The sequence below is a fragment of the Erythrolamprus reginae genome, chromosome 5 (genome assembly GCF_031021105.1).
Source record: "Erythrolamprus reginae isolate rEryReg1 chromosome 5, rEryReg1.hap1, whole genome shotgun sequence".
Lineage (NCBI taxonomy): Eukaryota > Metazoa > Chordata > Lepidosauria > Squamata > Dipsadidae > Erythrolamprus > Erythrolamprus reginae.
Window position 1 is genome coordinate 72,033,335 of NC_091954.1, and position 18,615 is coordinate 72,051,949.

At 34.3% G+C, this 18,615-nt stretch overlaps 1 protein-coding gene across 2 annotated transcripts in view; it reads left to right on the forward strand.

Annotated features, from left to right (window-relative positions):
• STAG1 (STAG1 cohesin complex component) overlaps nt 1-18,615 on the forward strand; it is a 174,436-nt gene that overhangs the window by 130,299 nt on the left and 25,522 nt on the right. For both annotated transcript variants that reach the window (XM_070753086.1, XM_070753085.1), the window contains exons 13-22: nt 1,190-1,297; nt 3,575-3,689; nt 5,232-5,349; nt 7,709-7,812; nt 8,962-9,054; nt 9,147-9,236; nt 9,629-9,832; nt 13,972-14,042; nt 14,327-14,414; nt 15,560-15,640. In XM_070753086.1, coding sequence (XP_070609187.1) covers nt 1,190-1,297; nt 3,575-3,689; nt 5,232-5,349; nt 7,709-7,812; nt 8,962-9,054; nt 9,147-9,236; nt 9,629-9,832; nt 13,972-14,042; nt 14,327-14,414; nt 15,560-15,640 — 1,072 coding nt within the window. The remainder of the gene's footprint in view (nt 1-1,189; nt 1,298-3,574; nt 3,690-5,231; nt 5,350-7,708; nt 7,813-8,961; nt 9,055-9,146; nt 9,237-9,628; nt 9,833-13,971; nt 14,043-14,326; nt 14,415-15,559; nt 15,641-18,615) is intronic.

Here is an 18,615-nt window from a genome sequence, read left to right on the forward strand (position 1 = left end):
CATCAGGGAGAAAGGAATTAGATATCAAGAGAAATGGCATTGATATTTCAAAGCATTAGAGGTACTATCGAAAAGAATCATAAAGTATCTAATGCAAGGCATATGTGAGAAAATAAAAAATATGCTACGACTGATGATGAATGAAAATCAAAGTGTCCAGGAAAGAGAGGAGATAGCAGAAAACAGAATGGATAAACAAACAAAATAAGAAGATGTGAGGAAGATGATAAAGACTGATGAAATAAACCAAGGGGAGTGCACTTTTAAGAGATTTAAAAATGGAATCAGTTAATTGGGAAGATAATTTTGAAGAGGAGATAGGGGCTTGGATAGATATTCTGGAGACCTGGCAACTTAGGAGGATAGAGATGGAAGAAATATTCAGGCTGAATGGTGAAAATACAGATATTAATAGAAATAAAGATCCAAGAGAGGAGTATGCAGGCAAACCAACTAATAAATAAGAATTGAAGTATTAAAACGGGTGAAAGATGTTCTGATTAGAAATTTGAATAGAGATAGAAATACAAATATACATCTTTATATGAAGCAATAGTTAGATGGAAAGATTGGAAGTTGAAAAAGGGTATTATAAGGTACTTGAATGGCGTATTGTGACTTTGAACAACTAAATGAAGGGTTGGCATATATACGTGTATTAATATTAGGATGAGTAATAGTAATCTGATTAGATGTTAGAATAGAGATAGAAATAAGAAATAGGGGGGATATTACAAATATATATAGAATAGAATAGAATAGAATAGAATAGAATTTTTATTGGCCGTGTGATTGGACACACTTTTTATATAATAGAATATAAGAAATAATTTGATGGAAAAGATTAGAGGGGGCAAGATGGTATTAACCATGTATGCGTACATTATTGACATTAAAATGGAATATTGAAATATTAAATACCGGTAACTACTTTTAAAAAGACCCATGTATATTAATGCTAGGGTGATTTAAGTTTGATTTAAGCTTGGAATATACTTTTAGTGTAATACACATGGCATATTTCAATGCCTGCTATTATAAGTCCATATAAAAACTTGGACTTAAAGCCAGTTAATTTTTCATGAGGCCTACTTTAATTTTGTAGATACCATTTATTCTAAAGGTAACTTAGCTAGGATGGTAACATTGAGTAGTTTTCTTGAACTTAATGTGTTATTTCTTTATTCAGTGGAAGTGAAGAAGCTTTGTCCAATGAAGACTGTGAGAATGTTTATCATTTGGTATATTCGGCACATCGGCCTGTTGCTGTAGCAGCAGGAGAATTCCTTCACAAAAAGTAAGCCTATGTTTACTATTCAAATATTAATGTTTCAGTGACTAACCATTTTTTAAAGCTGTTTTCAGGTTAGGGGTTTTTTTAACGTGTTGCTTTAGAGATGCAATTTACTGTGAGATGTTGCTTTGTATTAAATAGTTAGTTTTAAGTGAGACCCTTTATGTGCACAGTTGAACTCTCTTGACTCATCAACAGTCCTAGTGATAGCCCTGGGTAGATTGCTCTCTTTCTGGAAAGTGGATCTAGAACTTGGGAGTTGTCCTGGACTCATTCCAGAATGGTTTAATTCAGGTTATTTACACTAACTAGGATGCAGCACCAGTTGTAGTGATATCCAGACTATTAACACTCTGTTAAGAGTGACCTATGCCATATCAGTAAATGTTGAGATGATTGTAACTTGCTTCACATATGGCTGATTAGAAATTGCAATTGATGTACAATGTGATTTCCACAATTGTAATAATAAAGATATTCCAGTCTCTGAATTGGTTATAGATTTCCAAGAGAAATTAATAGAGTAGGACAGGATAGGATAGGATAGAGCTGGAAGGAAATTTGGAGGTCTTTTAGTCGAGCCCCCTGTTCAGGAGGAAGTGACTGTATAGTTTCTTCTTAAAAACCTCCAGTGATGGAGTGCCCACGGCTTCTGAAGGCAAGATATTCCACTGCTTAATTGTCCTCACTGTTAGGAAGTTTTTCCTTAAGTCCAGGTTGCTTCTCTCTTTGCTTAGTTTCCAGCCATTGTTTCTTGCCTGCCCCCTGGTGCTTTGTAGAATGATTTGACATGATCGAAACATTTAAATATGTTAAAGGGTTAAATAAGGTTCAGGAAGGAAGTGTTTTTAATAGGAAAGTGAACACAAGAACAAGGGGACACAATCTGAAGTTAGTTGGGGGAATGATCAAAGGCAACATGAGAAAATATTATTTTACTGAAAGAGTAGTAGATCCTTGGAACAAACTTCCAGCAGACGTGGTTGGTAAATCCACAGTAACTGAATTTAAACATGCCTGGGATAAACATATATCCATTGTAAGATAAAATACAGGAAATAGATTAAGGGCAGACTAGATGGACCATGAGGTCTTTTTCTGCCGTCAGTCTTCTATGTTTCTATGTTTCTTTGTGGCAGCCCGTCAAATACTATCATGTCTATCAAATATCACTATCATGTCACCCCAATTCCTCTTTTCTTCAGATTAGCCAAACTCAAATCTTGTAGCCATTCTTCATATGTTTTAGTCTCCAGGCCTTTAATTATCTTAGTTGCTCTTCTCTGAACTTTTTCCAAGGTCTGAACATCTTTTTTAATGTAAATTCAGAGTGTTGGGCTTTTTTTAAAGTAGTCTTTGATCTGGGACACTATATCCAGTCAACAAGACATTTGTTTGTATTTATCATTTATAAATTGGAAAATTAGAGTCACACTTTGCAGCACTTTTCCCATATAAATAAAACATAAGAAATAAAAAGATATAAAACATTTCATTTTGTTACTTATCTTTCAGTCTTAAAAAAGCATTATTAACTACTAACAGTTCCACAGCCTTAATGTTGTACCTTTATACTAGATTATGAAAGTGAAATGCTTGCTATTTGAAATGCTGGTTATGACTCCAAGAAACATAGAAACATAGAAGATTGACGGCAGAAAAAGACCTCATGGTCCATCTAGTCTGCCCTCATACTATTTCCTGTCTTTTATCTTATGATGGATATATGTTTATCCCAGGCATGTTTAAATTCAGTTACTGTGGATTTACCAACCACGTCTGCTGAAAGTTTGTTCCAAGGATCTACTATTCTTTCAGTAAAATAATATTTCCTCACATTGCTTCTGATCTTTCCCCCAACTAACCTCAGATTGTGCTCCCTTGTTCTTGTGTTCACTTTCCTATTAAAAACACTCCCCTCCTGAACCTTATTTAACCCTTTAACATATTTAAATGTTTCGATCATGTCCCCCCTTTTCCCTCTGTTCTCCAGACTATACAGATTGAGTTCATTAAGTCTTTCCTGATACGTTTTATGCATAAAACCTTCCACCATTCTTGTAGCCCGTCTTTGGACCCATTCAATTTTAAACAACAACAACAAAATAAGTGGTTTGGTTTGGGTGATATTTGCATATTATTTCTATTTGACTGAAGAAAAATCTTTATGTGCTAGTAAATACCTCCCTTTGTTGACTCAATGAAGAAATACATTTGTTGCAAGAGCATTGCATTAAAAATGGACAAAAATATTTTTTAAAAGGTGTTATCTTGTTATAGACTCTTTAGTCGGCACGATCCTCAAGCAGAGGAAGCACTAGCCAAAAGGAGAGGACGGAATAGTCCAAACGGGAATCTTATTAGGATGCTGGTTCTTTTCTTTCTTGAAAGCGAGGTAAAACTAATTTTATTTAAACTGATCAGTTTTAACAACTTTTTTCAATTAGCATTATTTTAGATAAATTCCTTGTCTATTCCATCACACTTGCTAGTCTCTTCCCTTCCCCTCCCCCTCCCCTCCTTCCCATTCCTATTTCTAGTTCTAGTTCTATTTATATATATATATCTAGTTCTATTTATATTTATATCCGAGTCTACGGAGAGGGGCGGCATAATTAATAATAATAATAATAATAATAATAATAATAATAATATTTATTGTGGCTAAAAATCTGTTACCAGAGAATAAGCCTTATGGTAAAATTTGAATATATTTTGATCTTCAGAATTACTACAAGTATTAAAAGTCACCAGTTTAATTTCATTATTATAGAATAACATCATATTGTATGTTGATAAAAATGGTCAAAACTACAAGTGAAAATCTTTAAATAAAACTTTTTGTTTGCAACTTGGTTCTAAATCTTAAATAATCTTAAGATTTTTCTTACTTTGTAACTTGAAATAAACAAGGGGTTTTTGATATAATGAATGTATTACAAACTTGAATGGGTCACTGAACTATGGTAAATCACCTTATTAATTATAATGCCATTGGAAAAATATTATAAATTAGAACTGTGCATGTGTGTAACAGGGTTATGCAAAATCATGTTAAATAGTATAAAAAGCAAGAGAGGAAATGATCTTGCTTTAGACTTTTACAATTAAATCTGTATTTTTTTTCTAATATAATGCACATCCTACGATTTTAAAACTGAATATGTTTTTCTGTTACTTTTTACAGCCTTTTATTATAAGCCAATTCACTTTCTGGTATTATATTACCCACTGATGTATTCTTTAGTGCAGCATCAGATGCATTTTCAGATATCTTACTTAAATTTATGCAGTTACAAAATATGACAAGATGCTAAATCACAAAAGTAGCAGATATGAATATTTTTTAAAAATTATCTTAGGATAGGATTTCAGTACTATATTGCAACTGCTGAACTATGCAAACAAAATTTTCTTTAATTTGTATTGTAATGATTGTTGAATTCAATTACCACATTTTTTAAAGAAAAAAAACCTCTTCATGGATTGAAAACTAAAGTAGACTAGCATTTCATCTGAAAGTGGAGTATTGTATGTTTTGCAAAACCGAGACAAACTGAAATTAAAATTGTATTATTAGTCTACAAACAGATGAATATCAAACTGTACTTGTCAGTAAGCATGAGAATGATACTTGAAATGTATTTTAATGTGGTTAGGGAACAATAATAGAATATTAAAAAGATGTCACAACCTCTCTCCATTTTAATTTACAACTAATCCAATCAAGGCAGATTGTTTTGACATCATTTTAATGTTTTGTACCTTCCCAAGGCTCAAATATCTTTTCTGTAACAGCTCAGCATTTTACCCTCTCTGAATAAGATTCAAATTCCTTCCTGGGTTTTTTTCATATTCTTACATAATGCTGCAAATAATACTACAAGTAGAATCTGTGAAAATGTCTATAAAGAGTTTTGCTTGTTTAAATTTTTAGTTACATGAACATGCTGCTTACCTGGTAGACAGTTTATGGGAAAGCTCTCAAGAATTGTTAAAAGACTGGGAATGCATGACAGAATTGCTACTAGAAGAACCTGTCCAAGGGGAAGAAGGTACTCATCAGGCTTACGTATTTGATTAAAACAACATAGCACTATCTAGTCTCTTCCATTTAAAGCAATGAATTATAGTGGACTGTTGTATTTAATCTCTGCTTTCAGTTTATAATGTTTGGTCCCATTAAAATCAACAATGCATAGTAATTGTAATTAAGAGTCTTAGTCAGAATTTAGCTTTTTACTTATGTCCAAACCCACAATCATGTATTTATTGCATTTACTGGCATCCATCCAAATCAATCAATGTGACTCTATACAGCGTATAACAACAAAAATAAACATTGGCAAAAAATAACCATACATTATCTTTAAAAAAAACCCCTCTTCTAATATATAAAATGATAAACCAAAATTTAATAAATTATAACGTTAATTAAAATAACCAGAAACAAATTCCACTCAGCTAAATCCAAATGCCGGAAGAAAAAGCCAAATCTTAATGGGTTGTCTAAGGGCAAGCAGCATTGAGGCCATCACATAATTGGAACAAGTTGGATCAAGAATAGAGGCAACTATCAAAAAGAAACACCTTGAAAGTCAGCATTATAAGATTCTTTCCCTCACATTGCAAAGCATTTACATTCCTGGCTGCTTATATTTTGTATTTATCAGTATCAAACTTCAGTGTAAATCCATTTAGATCAGGTTTCAAATATTGTAAATATTTATATCTTAAAAGTTTACACTAAGCTGCCTTAGCATTTAATTTAGCATTTAATGTAAACAGGTCCTTAAAGCATTTTGTCATTGTTTATGCTTATATTATAGAAAAGAGAAATCATGTTATATCTTGAGCTAAAACTCCAGTCTTTTAACTTACAAATTTTTATCAGCATATTCTGAAATATGACATACAGTATTACTTATAATGTTACCAGAATCTCTAAACTTTAATATCTCACACAATTACATACAGAATTTCAGAATATGAAAGAACCTTATTATATATTTCATGTTTAAATTTGATTTTCAGCCAATAATAACTATACCTGAAAAGGGAAGGCGGATAATTTCCCATTCTAAACCTCAGATAGAACCCTCTAAAGTAGCTTTACCAGAAGTTGAGCCAAGAATGAAAGTTTGACATCTGAGGGGAGTGTGATCAATTGAAGGAGAAAAAGAAAAAGGGAGATACTACTTTGTAGGATTGCACGACATCTTAGCACATTGTCATCTCATCAGAAGTTGAAGAATTATATAAGTTCATATTATTTAAAATCAAAGTAACCACTTAAGTATTATATATGCAGTTAGAGTTATCTTGAAATAGATATGATCCATTGTACTTGTATTTTTAATGCTATCTTTGTATTTAGAAATATTTATCTTTTAAGGTTTTATTGATTTAATGTAAGCCTTTCAGAGTCATTTCAAAGTGAGATGGGCAGCAAACAAATTTAATTATAAATGAAATAAATATAAAACACATAACAATTTTGTACATATTACATGGAGATTTAAATAAAGCCAAATAAAATAGACTCTTAAAAATCTTTAAAATGTTGGAAAAGGACTTGAGATTTCAATTTAATTAAGTCGGCTTGGAACTGAATTAAAAAAAACATGTAGTGGTAAGCCATTGATAAATTAAAATGTATACACAATGTATTCAGTTTATTTAGCTCAATTAGTCATTGCTAAGCAATGGAAATAAATGGATAACATTTCAGTGGCTTGATGGCATACTAAGATCTGGTCTGCAGCTTTATTAAAAGTCTCTGGTAAATTCCATTGGATGATAAGTTAAAAGAAAGAATCATTGTGTACAAAGAATTGTATTATTTACATAAAAGATAAGCATTTTGGAAACAACTTCTGTCAAACATCATGGGCATGTTTAAAAATATTTCAGTAATATGTAAATTTTGTGTAACTCAGATAAAATTAATTAATTAACAAAACAATTCATAGATAGCATTTTACCCTGTAAAGTCATCACCAAGTCTTTTGTCATGGATAAGCGAATCACAGGGTTAAGTGAAATCTGGCTTCCCCCCTTGAGTTTCCGTGTCTGAAACTGGTTGAGAAGGTTGCAAATGGTGATCATGTGTCCCAGGGATGCTGCAACCATGGTAAATACATCCGGTTGCCAAGCACCCAAATCATGATGAAATCATGGCAGTCATAAATGTGAAGTCAATGTATTCAGTGCTTTAGTGACTTGGAACAATCGCTTTTCTAAACACAAATTGTGGTTTTCTTATTTTCAGTGACATGGCTGCTACTATTACTGCTACAGGATTTAGAAGATAAAATGATTCGTTGTTTAGGATATTGAGCCAAAAATTGTAGTATTATTTGCATAGATTAATTGCCACATTTATTAGTCCATCTATGTTCTTTTTCTCTGTAGCGATGTCTGATCGTCAGGAAAGTGCACTTATAGAGTTAATGGTATGTACAATTCGACAAGCTGCAGAAGCACACCCTCCAGTGGGCAGAGGAACTGGCAAGAGAGTAAGTTTTTTTCATTACTTATCTTTTGGACTTTTTGAACGCATGTTTTTTCAATAGTTTTTAATAATACCTCAATAGGAAAAAAGTGATTGAAAAACATTTATAACAAATGATATTTGAATTCAGTATTCTATTTTGTAAGGGCTTTTTTTTAATAAAATGCAAATTATTAGGATTGTTTTCTAAAACAGTGACAATTCGGATGTTTTTTGTAATCATTTCCAGAACATAAAATATTTGCCTTGATGAATATTCATAATGAGAATGTGAAAGTGTACATCTCAAACATTTGGAGATATACTCAAAGGACAAAAAAAAAAGGAATTTTGGGAGGCACACATCTTTGTAACAAAATGGCTTAAGATGCTAGAAAATTTGTCAAAAAAGTTAAATACTTAAATAACTGTACAAGTAGTCCTAGGCTAATACCATTCATTCAATGACTGTTCAAAGTAACAATAATGTTAAATAAAGAAGGCTTATGACTAGTTCTCAAAGTTGCAACTATAGCAGAATCCCAAGCCATGCTATTACAATTTGGGAGCTTGGCAATTGGCTCACAATTATGATAGTTGCAGTGTCCCATGGTCATGTGATTGCCATTTGTAAACTTCACTGCTGGATTCCGCTCCGAGTCTTCGGATAGGGGCGGCATACAAATCTAATTTTATTATGGTTATTGTTATTGTTGTTGTTGTTATTATTATTATTATTATTATTATTATTATTATTATTATTATTATTCCATCAAGTAAAGTCAATGGCGAAGCTGACAGAAGGTTACAAATGGGATAACTTGACATCACATGTAACTTATGCATAGGATTTGTTTAATAACTGCCACCAGAACTGCCATCATAACACAGTGTGATCACATGATGTCACATTTTATGATGTCACTTGCTGATGGAGTTGCCATTCCAGTTATTGTCATTAACTGAGGACTACTTATATTCTTTCTTATTGCAGCATTCTCAATGAGAATTTTTTTTCTTTCAATTTGGGTTATAAAAGTGGTGTCCTATTAAAAACCAGCATATTAATTTACAAATTATTTAGGCTGCTGTATAAATAAGCCACAAGTTATATTTGGATTGGCAGTATTTATATTACAACTGTTTATGATGTGATAGTTCCCCTATTTTTCAGGTTTTAACAGCAAAAGAAAGAAAAACTCAGATAGATGACCGGAACAAGCTAACAGAACACTATATTATTGCACTTCCCATGCTCCTATCAAAGGTATGTGAATGGAATGGGATTCAGTAATCATAGTTGTATGATTCTTTTTCTAATTTGTGTATTAATTTTCTTTTTTTTTCTCCTATTGCTAGTATTCTGCTGATGCAGAGAAGGTGGCAAATCTTCTTCAAATTCCTCAATATTTTGACTTAGAAATTTATAGTACAGGAAGAATGGAGAAGGTATAGTACACCAAAATGGAAAAGTAATCTGAGTAATACTAATTTATGTTGAAGGTTTTGTAATTATTTGGAATTTTATATTTCTATGCTCTGTTGTTATGTTCAAGTTAGAGGAGTGGTTCCTAACCTTTTTTTTGGCTATGCCCCACCTAAGCAACTCTAAAATCCTAAAACACACACACACACGTGACATATAATTCTTACTATTCAAAAAGTGAACTCCTCCTCATGCAGAGGAAACCTAAAAGACCATTAACTTGGTTTAAAGCAGGTTCCAATTGCCCCCATTACAAATCAAATTGCCTCCCTGAGAGGCATAGGTCACACATTGGGAACCATTGAGTTAGAGTAATTGCTTCAAGAAATGACCAAAATTTCTCTTTATTCCACAGCATTTGGATGCTTTGTTGAAACAGATTAAATTTGTTGTAGAGAAGCATGTGGAATCAGATGTTCTTGAAGCCTGCAGTAAAACATACAGCATTCTGTGCAGTGAAGAATATACCATTCAGAACAGGGTTGACATCGCTCACAGCCAGCTCATTGATGAATTTGTGGACCGATTCAACCATTCTGTGGAGGATCTATTAAATGAGGTATGCTTATATCCTGTTTTCCCTAGAATAAAATATCTGCCTACACATTAGTACCAGAACATTATTTTAATTATTCTTTTTTTAAAAATTGTTTGCATCCCAGAACATCAAATGAGAACTAGAAAAATGATCTTTTTCTGTTTAAAAATACTGTGATTACAAAGTGAAGTGATGCAAGAAAATTATTTCCTGACAGTTGGCCATGATGGCACAGTGATTAGAATGCAGTATTGCAGACTAACTCTGCCCAATGCCAGGAATTCGATCCTTACTGGGTCAAGGTTGACTCAGCCTTCCACCCTGAAATCAGTAAAATGAGGACCCAGATTGTTGGAGGCAATATACTTGTAAACTGTTTGGAGTGTTGTAAAGCACTATAAAGTGAAATATAAATCTAAGTGCTATTGCTATTGCTGTTAATTGTATTGTGATTCTAAAGTGATATAAGGAAATTAGTTCCTCACACTGTTTTTGCTTCCACTAAGTTTTGAAAGTGGAAGAGAAGCCATCTGTAAAGTCAAGAACTCTGACCATGCTTCTAATAAATGCATTGTTTCAATTTTGGATAGTTCCCATTATTTTCAACTTATGACCATAAGTGGGACAGGGAAAATTGTCATTAAGCAGTGATATGAGCCACGATAGTAGATATTAAAATTTGTTGCAAAAATCAAAACCAGAAGCACACAGATGAATGATTCAACTAGATTCAGTATTTTTTTAATAAACATAATAGCAGATGAATTTACAATATCATTAGCAGAGTTCTTCAAGCAATTACAGACAGCAGAGAACAGTTAGTTTCATTTTAACAGTTCAAAGTGAGAGAGTATAGAGTGGGTTGAGCCATGCCCAGCTTTAAGCTTAAACTTTGAGTTTCCATTCTCTGCACAGGCTCCCATTGGTTGGCTTAGTTGCTGTGACTATTCATTGGCTGACCTTGTTACCATTGGTTCTCCCAGTTCATTAATATCTTAACAGTACAGTGGTTAGAGTGCAGTACTGCAGGCTACTTCTGCTGACTGCCAGCTGCCTGCAATTTGGCAGTTCAAATTTCACCAGGCTCAATATTGACTCATCTTTTCATTCTTCCGAGGTGAGGACCCAAATTGTTGGAAGCAATATGCGGACCCTGTAAACTGCTTAGAAGGGGCTATAAAGCACTGTGAAGTGGTATATAAGTCTAAATGTGATTGCTATTGTTAAGTGTGGCATCACAAACTGCACCTGATTTTAAAAACTTTTGTTGTTGCAGTCGTTAAGCAAATCACCAATGTTATAAGAAACATTATATGACCACTACTTTCATCCATTAAGCTTCCTTGTTTATTTGCTTCTCATAAGCCAGCTGGAAAGATTGCTAATGGAAGTCATATGACTGTAGGATGCTGTGACTATCAAAAATATATATAAGGATACCAAGTGTCCAAATCACGATCATATAACTGGGGATGTGCAACAATCATTGTGTGAAATCCAGTCATAACTCATTTTTTTCAGCACCATTGCAACTTTGAACAGTTGCTAAATGAATGGTTATTAAATGAAGGCTACCTGTTCATAGAACCCCTTTGTTTGGAGAGAGAAAGATTCATGTAATATGAACTTTTATTTCAGAATTAGAATTCAATTAATTTGTAAGTACATTTTGTAATTTTCTACTCATGAAATAGGAGTAAAACCATATCTAATTTAAATCATATGCTAAATTGTTTATATAATTTAGCCCTTTGATCACCTCGATTTTATAAGTGAACAAAGAATATTAAAGTATTATGTTAAAATTGCAATTTATCTCCAACAATATTGTGCACAACTGCAAATTGTGCAAAATGCAGCCGTGTGAGCAGTCATGGGCTTGCCCTGACATGTACATATCTCTCCAACACTCTGTGGTCTGCACTGGCTGCCGATTGGTTTCTGGACTCAATTCAAAGAGTTTGTCATTACCTATAAAGCCCTACATGGCATCGGACCAGATTACCTGTGGGACCGCATACTGCCACATGAATCCCAGCGACAGGTTAGGTCCCACAGAGTCTGTCTAGTTCCATCAACTAGACAATGTCACTTGGCAAGACCTAGGGGGAGAGCCTTTTCTGTGGGGGCCCTGGCCCTCTGGAATCAGCTCTCCCCAGAGATTTGTACTGCCCTTACCCTCCTCATTTTCTGAAAGAGCCTTAAGATTCATTTATGTCGCCAGGCTTGGGTCCATTCAATTCTTGCCCCCTGGCCAACAAATGTGTTGAGAGAATGTTGAGTGAGTGGAATGACTGTTTTACAGTTTTGGGGTTTTTTAGACTTTTACATTAATTAATTAGATCTAAGATATTGTATATTGTTCATTATATGTTGTAAGCCGCCCCGGGACCTCGGAGAGGGACAGCATAAAAGTCCACTCCAATCAATCAATCAATCAATCAATCAATCAAATATACATAATCTTTCAAACAAGCCCATATTCCTTTTTTAAAGTCAATTTTAAATAGTGATCTTCCATTTTAGAATAATTAATTAGTGGACTTGCCTCCAGAGGTTGTGAATGCTTCTATTTTATTCTATTCTAGTATTAATATTCGATTTATTATTTTCTTCAATATTTCAATAATTCCTGAGGTTACTCCATATTGATACAAATTATTTTATTTTTCAAAATCAGAAAGAGTTAATTTGTGTACCTCAGAATTAAAACGAGAACTTATTTTCTAGGAACATTTCTATGAGCCATAGTGGCACAGTGGTTAGAGTGCAGTACTGCAGGCTACTTCTGCTGATCACACACTGACAGTAGTTTGGCAGATCGAATCTCACCAGGCTCAAGGTTGACTCAGCCTTCCATCCTCCCGAGGTCGGTAAAATGAGGACCCAGATTGTTGGGGGCAATATGCTGACTCTAAACCACTTAGAAAGGGCTGTAAATAGTGGTGGGCTACTAGCCGGAACACTAAATTGTGCTTGCCGTGGCGGCTCATAAGTGTTTGCGGGACCAGCGTGATTTTGCTTCTGCACCTGTGGGGGTAGCAAAATTGCGCATGGAGCCGCAGGTGCACTCGTGTTTCAGCGAGGTTTTTTTTGCTTCCGTGCATGCCAAAACACGGGCACATCTGCGGCTCTGTGCGCGATTTTGCTACCTCCATAGGTGTGGAAGCAAAATTGCGCTGGCCCCGCAAGCACTTACGAGCCGTGGCGGTGAGCGCAATTTAGCATTCTGGCTAGTAGCCCACCGCTGGCTGTAAACCACTGTGAAGTGGTTAATAACTGCTATTGCTATTAGATAGTAATATATGTATTGTTGTATATAATCTAGTTCCTTAATTCCTGTCAGGCATATACAGTTTTTTCATGCATACTTGTATTAGGCAGATCAGATTTATATTTAAATTGGTCAGTCATGTAACAATCTATCACTTGGGATTCAGTGCTTAATCCTGAAGGTATGGCTCAGGGCCAGACTATTTACGGGACTGCCTCCGACCTTATACCTCATTGCGGCCAGTAAGGGCCCACAGAGTTGGCCTTCTAGTGGTCCTGTCTGCCAAATAATGGGGAAGGGCCCTCTCTGTGTTAGCTCCGACCTTATGGAATCAACTGCCCCCAGAGATTTCTCCCTACTGGTCTTCCGGAAAGCCGTTAAGATCTGGCTTTTCCGGCAGGTCTGGAATTAGATTGACTGCTGTGTATATATGGTTCTTTTTAGGATATTATTTTATTGTTTTATTATATTACTGATTTTATTGTGTATTTCAATTGTATTTTATAACTGTTATATTTATCCAACTTGTTAGCCGCTTCAGAATTAGTAGCATATAAATACAATCAATCAATCAATCAATCAATATGAGACATGTAGTTCCAAAATCCTATTGATCATTAGGATTTGTATAATATTGGAATATTTGGAAATGGTAATGGTGAAATTTTTAAAAATGGCAAGGTGTCATGCTAGGCCACTTCTCCAGCAAGGCCTGGATTTCAGAATCAGTTTGAGATTTTGTAAACTCTTTAAGTTTAGTTTCTGAAATACAAATTGATACAAATTCCCAACAGCCATTGCTATGCATAAGTAGGAATCTATACTCTTAAACATAAGTGCAATATATAAATTGCTCAGCCCGTGATCCGGTTTGTTCTGTTTCCAGGGAGAAGAAGCTGATGATGATGATGTATACAATGTTCTTTCTACTTTAAAGAGATTAACATCATTTCACAAGTATGTGGCTTTATGAAGTTTTATAGTTATTTAAAAATAGTCCCATGAAAAAATAAGCAAAGAATTAAGCAAGATTGGAAGGTTTCTATTGTTAGAATTGATAGAGAGACAGAGATAAACTTAAAATAGCTACTTTATGCAAGATGTAGGAAAGAAATCATCTAGTGTATATGTTGTACTTAAATTCCTAATTATAACAGTGATTTTATTATTGCATTTGTTCAATCTTTACTATACATGTTTGTTTGTTTGTTTGTTTAATGCATTTTTAATTTCTCTCGAAGTGCTCATGACCTTACAAAATGGGATTTGTTCAGTAACTGCTACAGGTTATTGAGAACTGGAATAGAACATGGAGCTATGCCAGAACAGGTAAATAATAAGTAATGTGTGCTGTTATATTCATATAATACAAAATGAAATGGATTTGGCTGTTCCCCAATTAAAAATATATATATATTGCTGCTTTTCTTCTTTTTAATGTTATTTTTAATAGCACTACAATATTATTAAATTTGCTTTGACAAGTGAGATAGCTCAGCAGATGAATGAGTGAGTGAGTGAATGAATGAATGGATGGATGGGTGGATGAATTTCATGGTTACCAAAAGTCCATTAAATTGAGTTGGACTTAAGAGATTAAGGTACTAGGCTAGAAACCAAGAGACTGTGCGTTCTAGTCCTACGTTAGGCATAAAAGCCAGATGGGTGACTTTGAGCCACCCACACTCTCTCTCTCTCTCTGTCTCAGCCCAAACCACTTCACAGGGTTATTGTGAGGAAAATAAGAGGAGGAAGGAGTATTAGGTATGTTCACTGCTTTGAGTTATTTATAAAAGTAATAAAGGCAAGATGTTTTTAATTAATATTCTTTACATTCATAACCTATCTTCATTTGAGGGCTGCAAAAGTATAAAGTTCTTTATCTCACCCATAATTTTACCTTCACAACAGTTATATGAGTGGGTTAGGCTAAATGATAAAATGTGCCCCATAATCCTTCAAATTAATTTTATTGCTAAATGTAAATGTGACTACTTTAATCCATGGAAAACTGTAATTTTCATTAGCAACTTGGTGCTTACATACAGTTCCCTTGGCACCTGATAAGATTTCTTGTCTTTTATTTTTAAAGGTTTTTTTTATGTTTGAAAAATAAGGATAAAAATAAAGAGAAATGGTCATACAGTTATGCAAAATGTCAGTTTCATATGTTTCATTTTAATGTACTGTAGCAAATTAGAAGCATGCCATCAAAATAAATAATTTCAAGTTTGGAACAAGCTACTTTAAACCATACCATACATTTTTAAATTTGAGATGCTCAGGCTGTATTTGAGCTTTCCTGGCTTTAAACTATGCAATTGAAATTTCATTTATTTTAGCTATTATTTGTCCTCCATCTCAAATATTAATAAACTGGTGCTTTGCATAGTCTTAAAAATCCTCTAAATACGTAATTGCTGCAAACTGTACAAACTTCATACTTAATTTGTCTTCTGTGAATTTTGTTTCAGATAGTGGTTCAGGCTCTTCAGTGTTCCCATTATTCTATTCTCTGGCAACTGGTAAAAATTACAGAAGGATCTCCTTCAAAAGTAAGATACTATGGATCATAGTACTTCTAACACTGGGAGATAGTTGAATTGATTGTCCTACATTCTTTCATAAATTCCCTACTTCTGGCATCAAGACAATTTTTACTGTATACAGGTAATGCTCAATTTGCAATCAACTGTTCAAAGTTACAACAACACTGAAAAAAGTGACTTACGACCAATTCTTGCACTTGGAACTGTCACAGCATTCCCATGGTTACATGATCAAATTTGGATTGCTTGGCAACCATCATGTTTTTTACAACATTTGCAGCATTCCAGGATCACGTGGCCCATTTGCAACCTTCCAAGCCAGCTTCCCAAAAGCAAAGTGAATGAGGGAATTTGGATTCACTTAATGACTGCATGACTCACTTAATAACTGAAGTGATTCATGGAGCAACCATGTTGCTTAGCAAGAGAACCATTGGTCTCAAATGCCATAAGTCAAGACTCTCTGTAATACATTTCAAGGCATATTACATATTTTTCAGTAGAGATTTCAGTAGGTCATATGGCTCCTGTTGAGAATTATTATTCTATATAATTTAAGCTGGGATTTTTCTTCACTTTAACTGAATATAAGGCATTTCGACTTAAGTCTGCTATAAGATTACAGCCCTCATGTCTAGCTCTGGCACCATTTATTTATTTATTTATTGGATTTATATGCCGCCCCTCTCTGTAGACTTGGAGTGACTTATAACATATTTTAAATATATATATATAAAATATCCTAAATCCAATTAAATTTAAAACTAGCTACCGTATATACTCGAGTATAAGCCGAGTTTTTTCGCCCCAAAAATGGGCTGAAAAACACAGCCTCGGCTTATACTCGGGTCATTGACAAAGTCACCACACGAGGGCGCCATTGCTTGAGCCAGAGCGAGGAGGCACCAGCTTTTGTCCCCTCTGGCACGCCGTAGTTCCTCTCCCTAGCTCAAGCAAAGAAGGCAGCCATTTGCAATGGTGAGTCGGATTAAAAAGGCCCCCTGCTGTCAGATTCTCCTCCCCCTCCTTTGAAAGGATTTAAACTGTTTAAAAAATGGTATTTTGTGGTAGTTGCTGTCCTTGCTTGGATAGGATCTAATAATGTGTTATGAGGCAGAGCTAGACAGGAATTCTTTTTCTATCTGTCTATCTTTCTATCTATCTATTTTTCTATCTATCTATTTTTCTATCTATCTATCTATCTGTATCTATTTCTTTCTATCTATCTATCTATCTATCTATCTATCTATTTTTCTATCTGTCTGTCTATCTTTATATCTATCTGTCTATCTATCATCTATCTATCTATCTGTATCTATTTCTATCTATCTATTTTTCTATCTAACTATTTTTCTTTCTATCTATCTATCTATCTATCTATCTATCTGTATCTATTTCTATCTATCTATCTATCTATTTTTCTGTCTGTCTGTCTGTCTGTCTATCTATCTTTCTATCTATATCTATCTATCTATCTATATCTATCTATCTATCTATCTATTTTTCTGTCTGTCTATCTATCTTTCTATCTATATCTATCTATCTATCTATCTATTTCTATCTATCTATATCTATCTATCTATCTATTTTTCTGTCTGTCTGTCTATCTTTCTATCTATATCTATCTATCTATCTTATCTATCTATCTATCTATCTATCTATCTATCTATCTATCTATTTGGTTTTCTATGCTGATAACCTCACAGCAGCTAATGCTGAAGCTCTTCTTTGGATACACTTATTTGTTTGTTTGTTTGTTTGTTTGTTTATTTAATTGGATTTGTATGCAATCCCTCTCCAAGGACTCAGGGTGGCTCACAGAATATATAAAAACAGAACAATAATGTAAATCCAATTAATGATGAGAAGGAATCCAGTTTTGAAGGATTTTAACTCTTAGGTTTTAGCTTTGTTCCTGATCGAGCTACTTTTTTTACTTTTTAATTTATTGTTAATATTGTTAATTTGTTTACCCTCTTTTAAATTTACAGAGCTAGTTTACTGGTTTTCTTTAAAATAAATATTCTAAAACATGTCTCAATTAATGTAATTTTATTGTTTTCCATTTTTATAAGTTACCAGTAGCCACTGCATTTTCTAACCTCGGCTTATACTCGGGTCAATACGTTTTCCCAGTTTTTGTGGCAAAAATTGGTGCCTCGGCTTATACTCGGGTCGGCTTATACTCGAGTATATACGGTAATCTAAAACCCAAGTACCTTAAAAATCAATCATTCCCATTAAAACAAGCAAACATACATTTAATTCATCAGCCAGGGGGCTAGAATCTAATGGCCCCAAGCCTGATGGTACAAATGAGTCTTCAAACTCTTGTGGAAGGTGAGGAGGGTGGGTGCAGTGCGAATCTCTGGGGGAGAGTTGATTCCAGAGGGTTGGAGCTCCCCAGAGCATGCTCTTCCCCTAGGCCTCACCAGATGACATTGTGTAGTTGACAGGACCTGGAGAAGGCCGACTTTGTGGGACCTGACTGGTCGCTGGGGCTCATGCAGCAGGAGGCTTTCCCACAAGTAATCTGGTACAATGACATGTAGAGCTTTATAGGTCATAAATATATGTATGTATGTGTGAGAGTGTGTGTGTGTAAAATTTTTGCTGAATTTGAAAATGAAGGGAGACTAGTATATATCTATTTCAGCCTTGTTGTGGCCTCATCAGGATCTAGGCCACAGGATCTCATTCTTTCAGCTTTGTACCAGGGAAGTGTTATATCCAAATCCCAGTTGAGAGTATAGCTAGCTGATGAGGCCACAACAAGGCTGAAATAGATCTATGCTAGTCTCCCTTCATTTTCAAATTTAGCAAAAATATGTTACACATACAGAATATAATTTGTCGGCTATGAAAAAATTAACTAACTGCCTTGGAAATGGCCCTGGATTGAGCCGAGAGGCAAAAGGAAGCGTTCAGCTCCTCCCATATTTGAATATGATTAATAATGGGGTTTTAAAATGTTTTTAAAT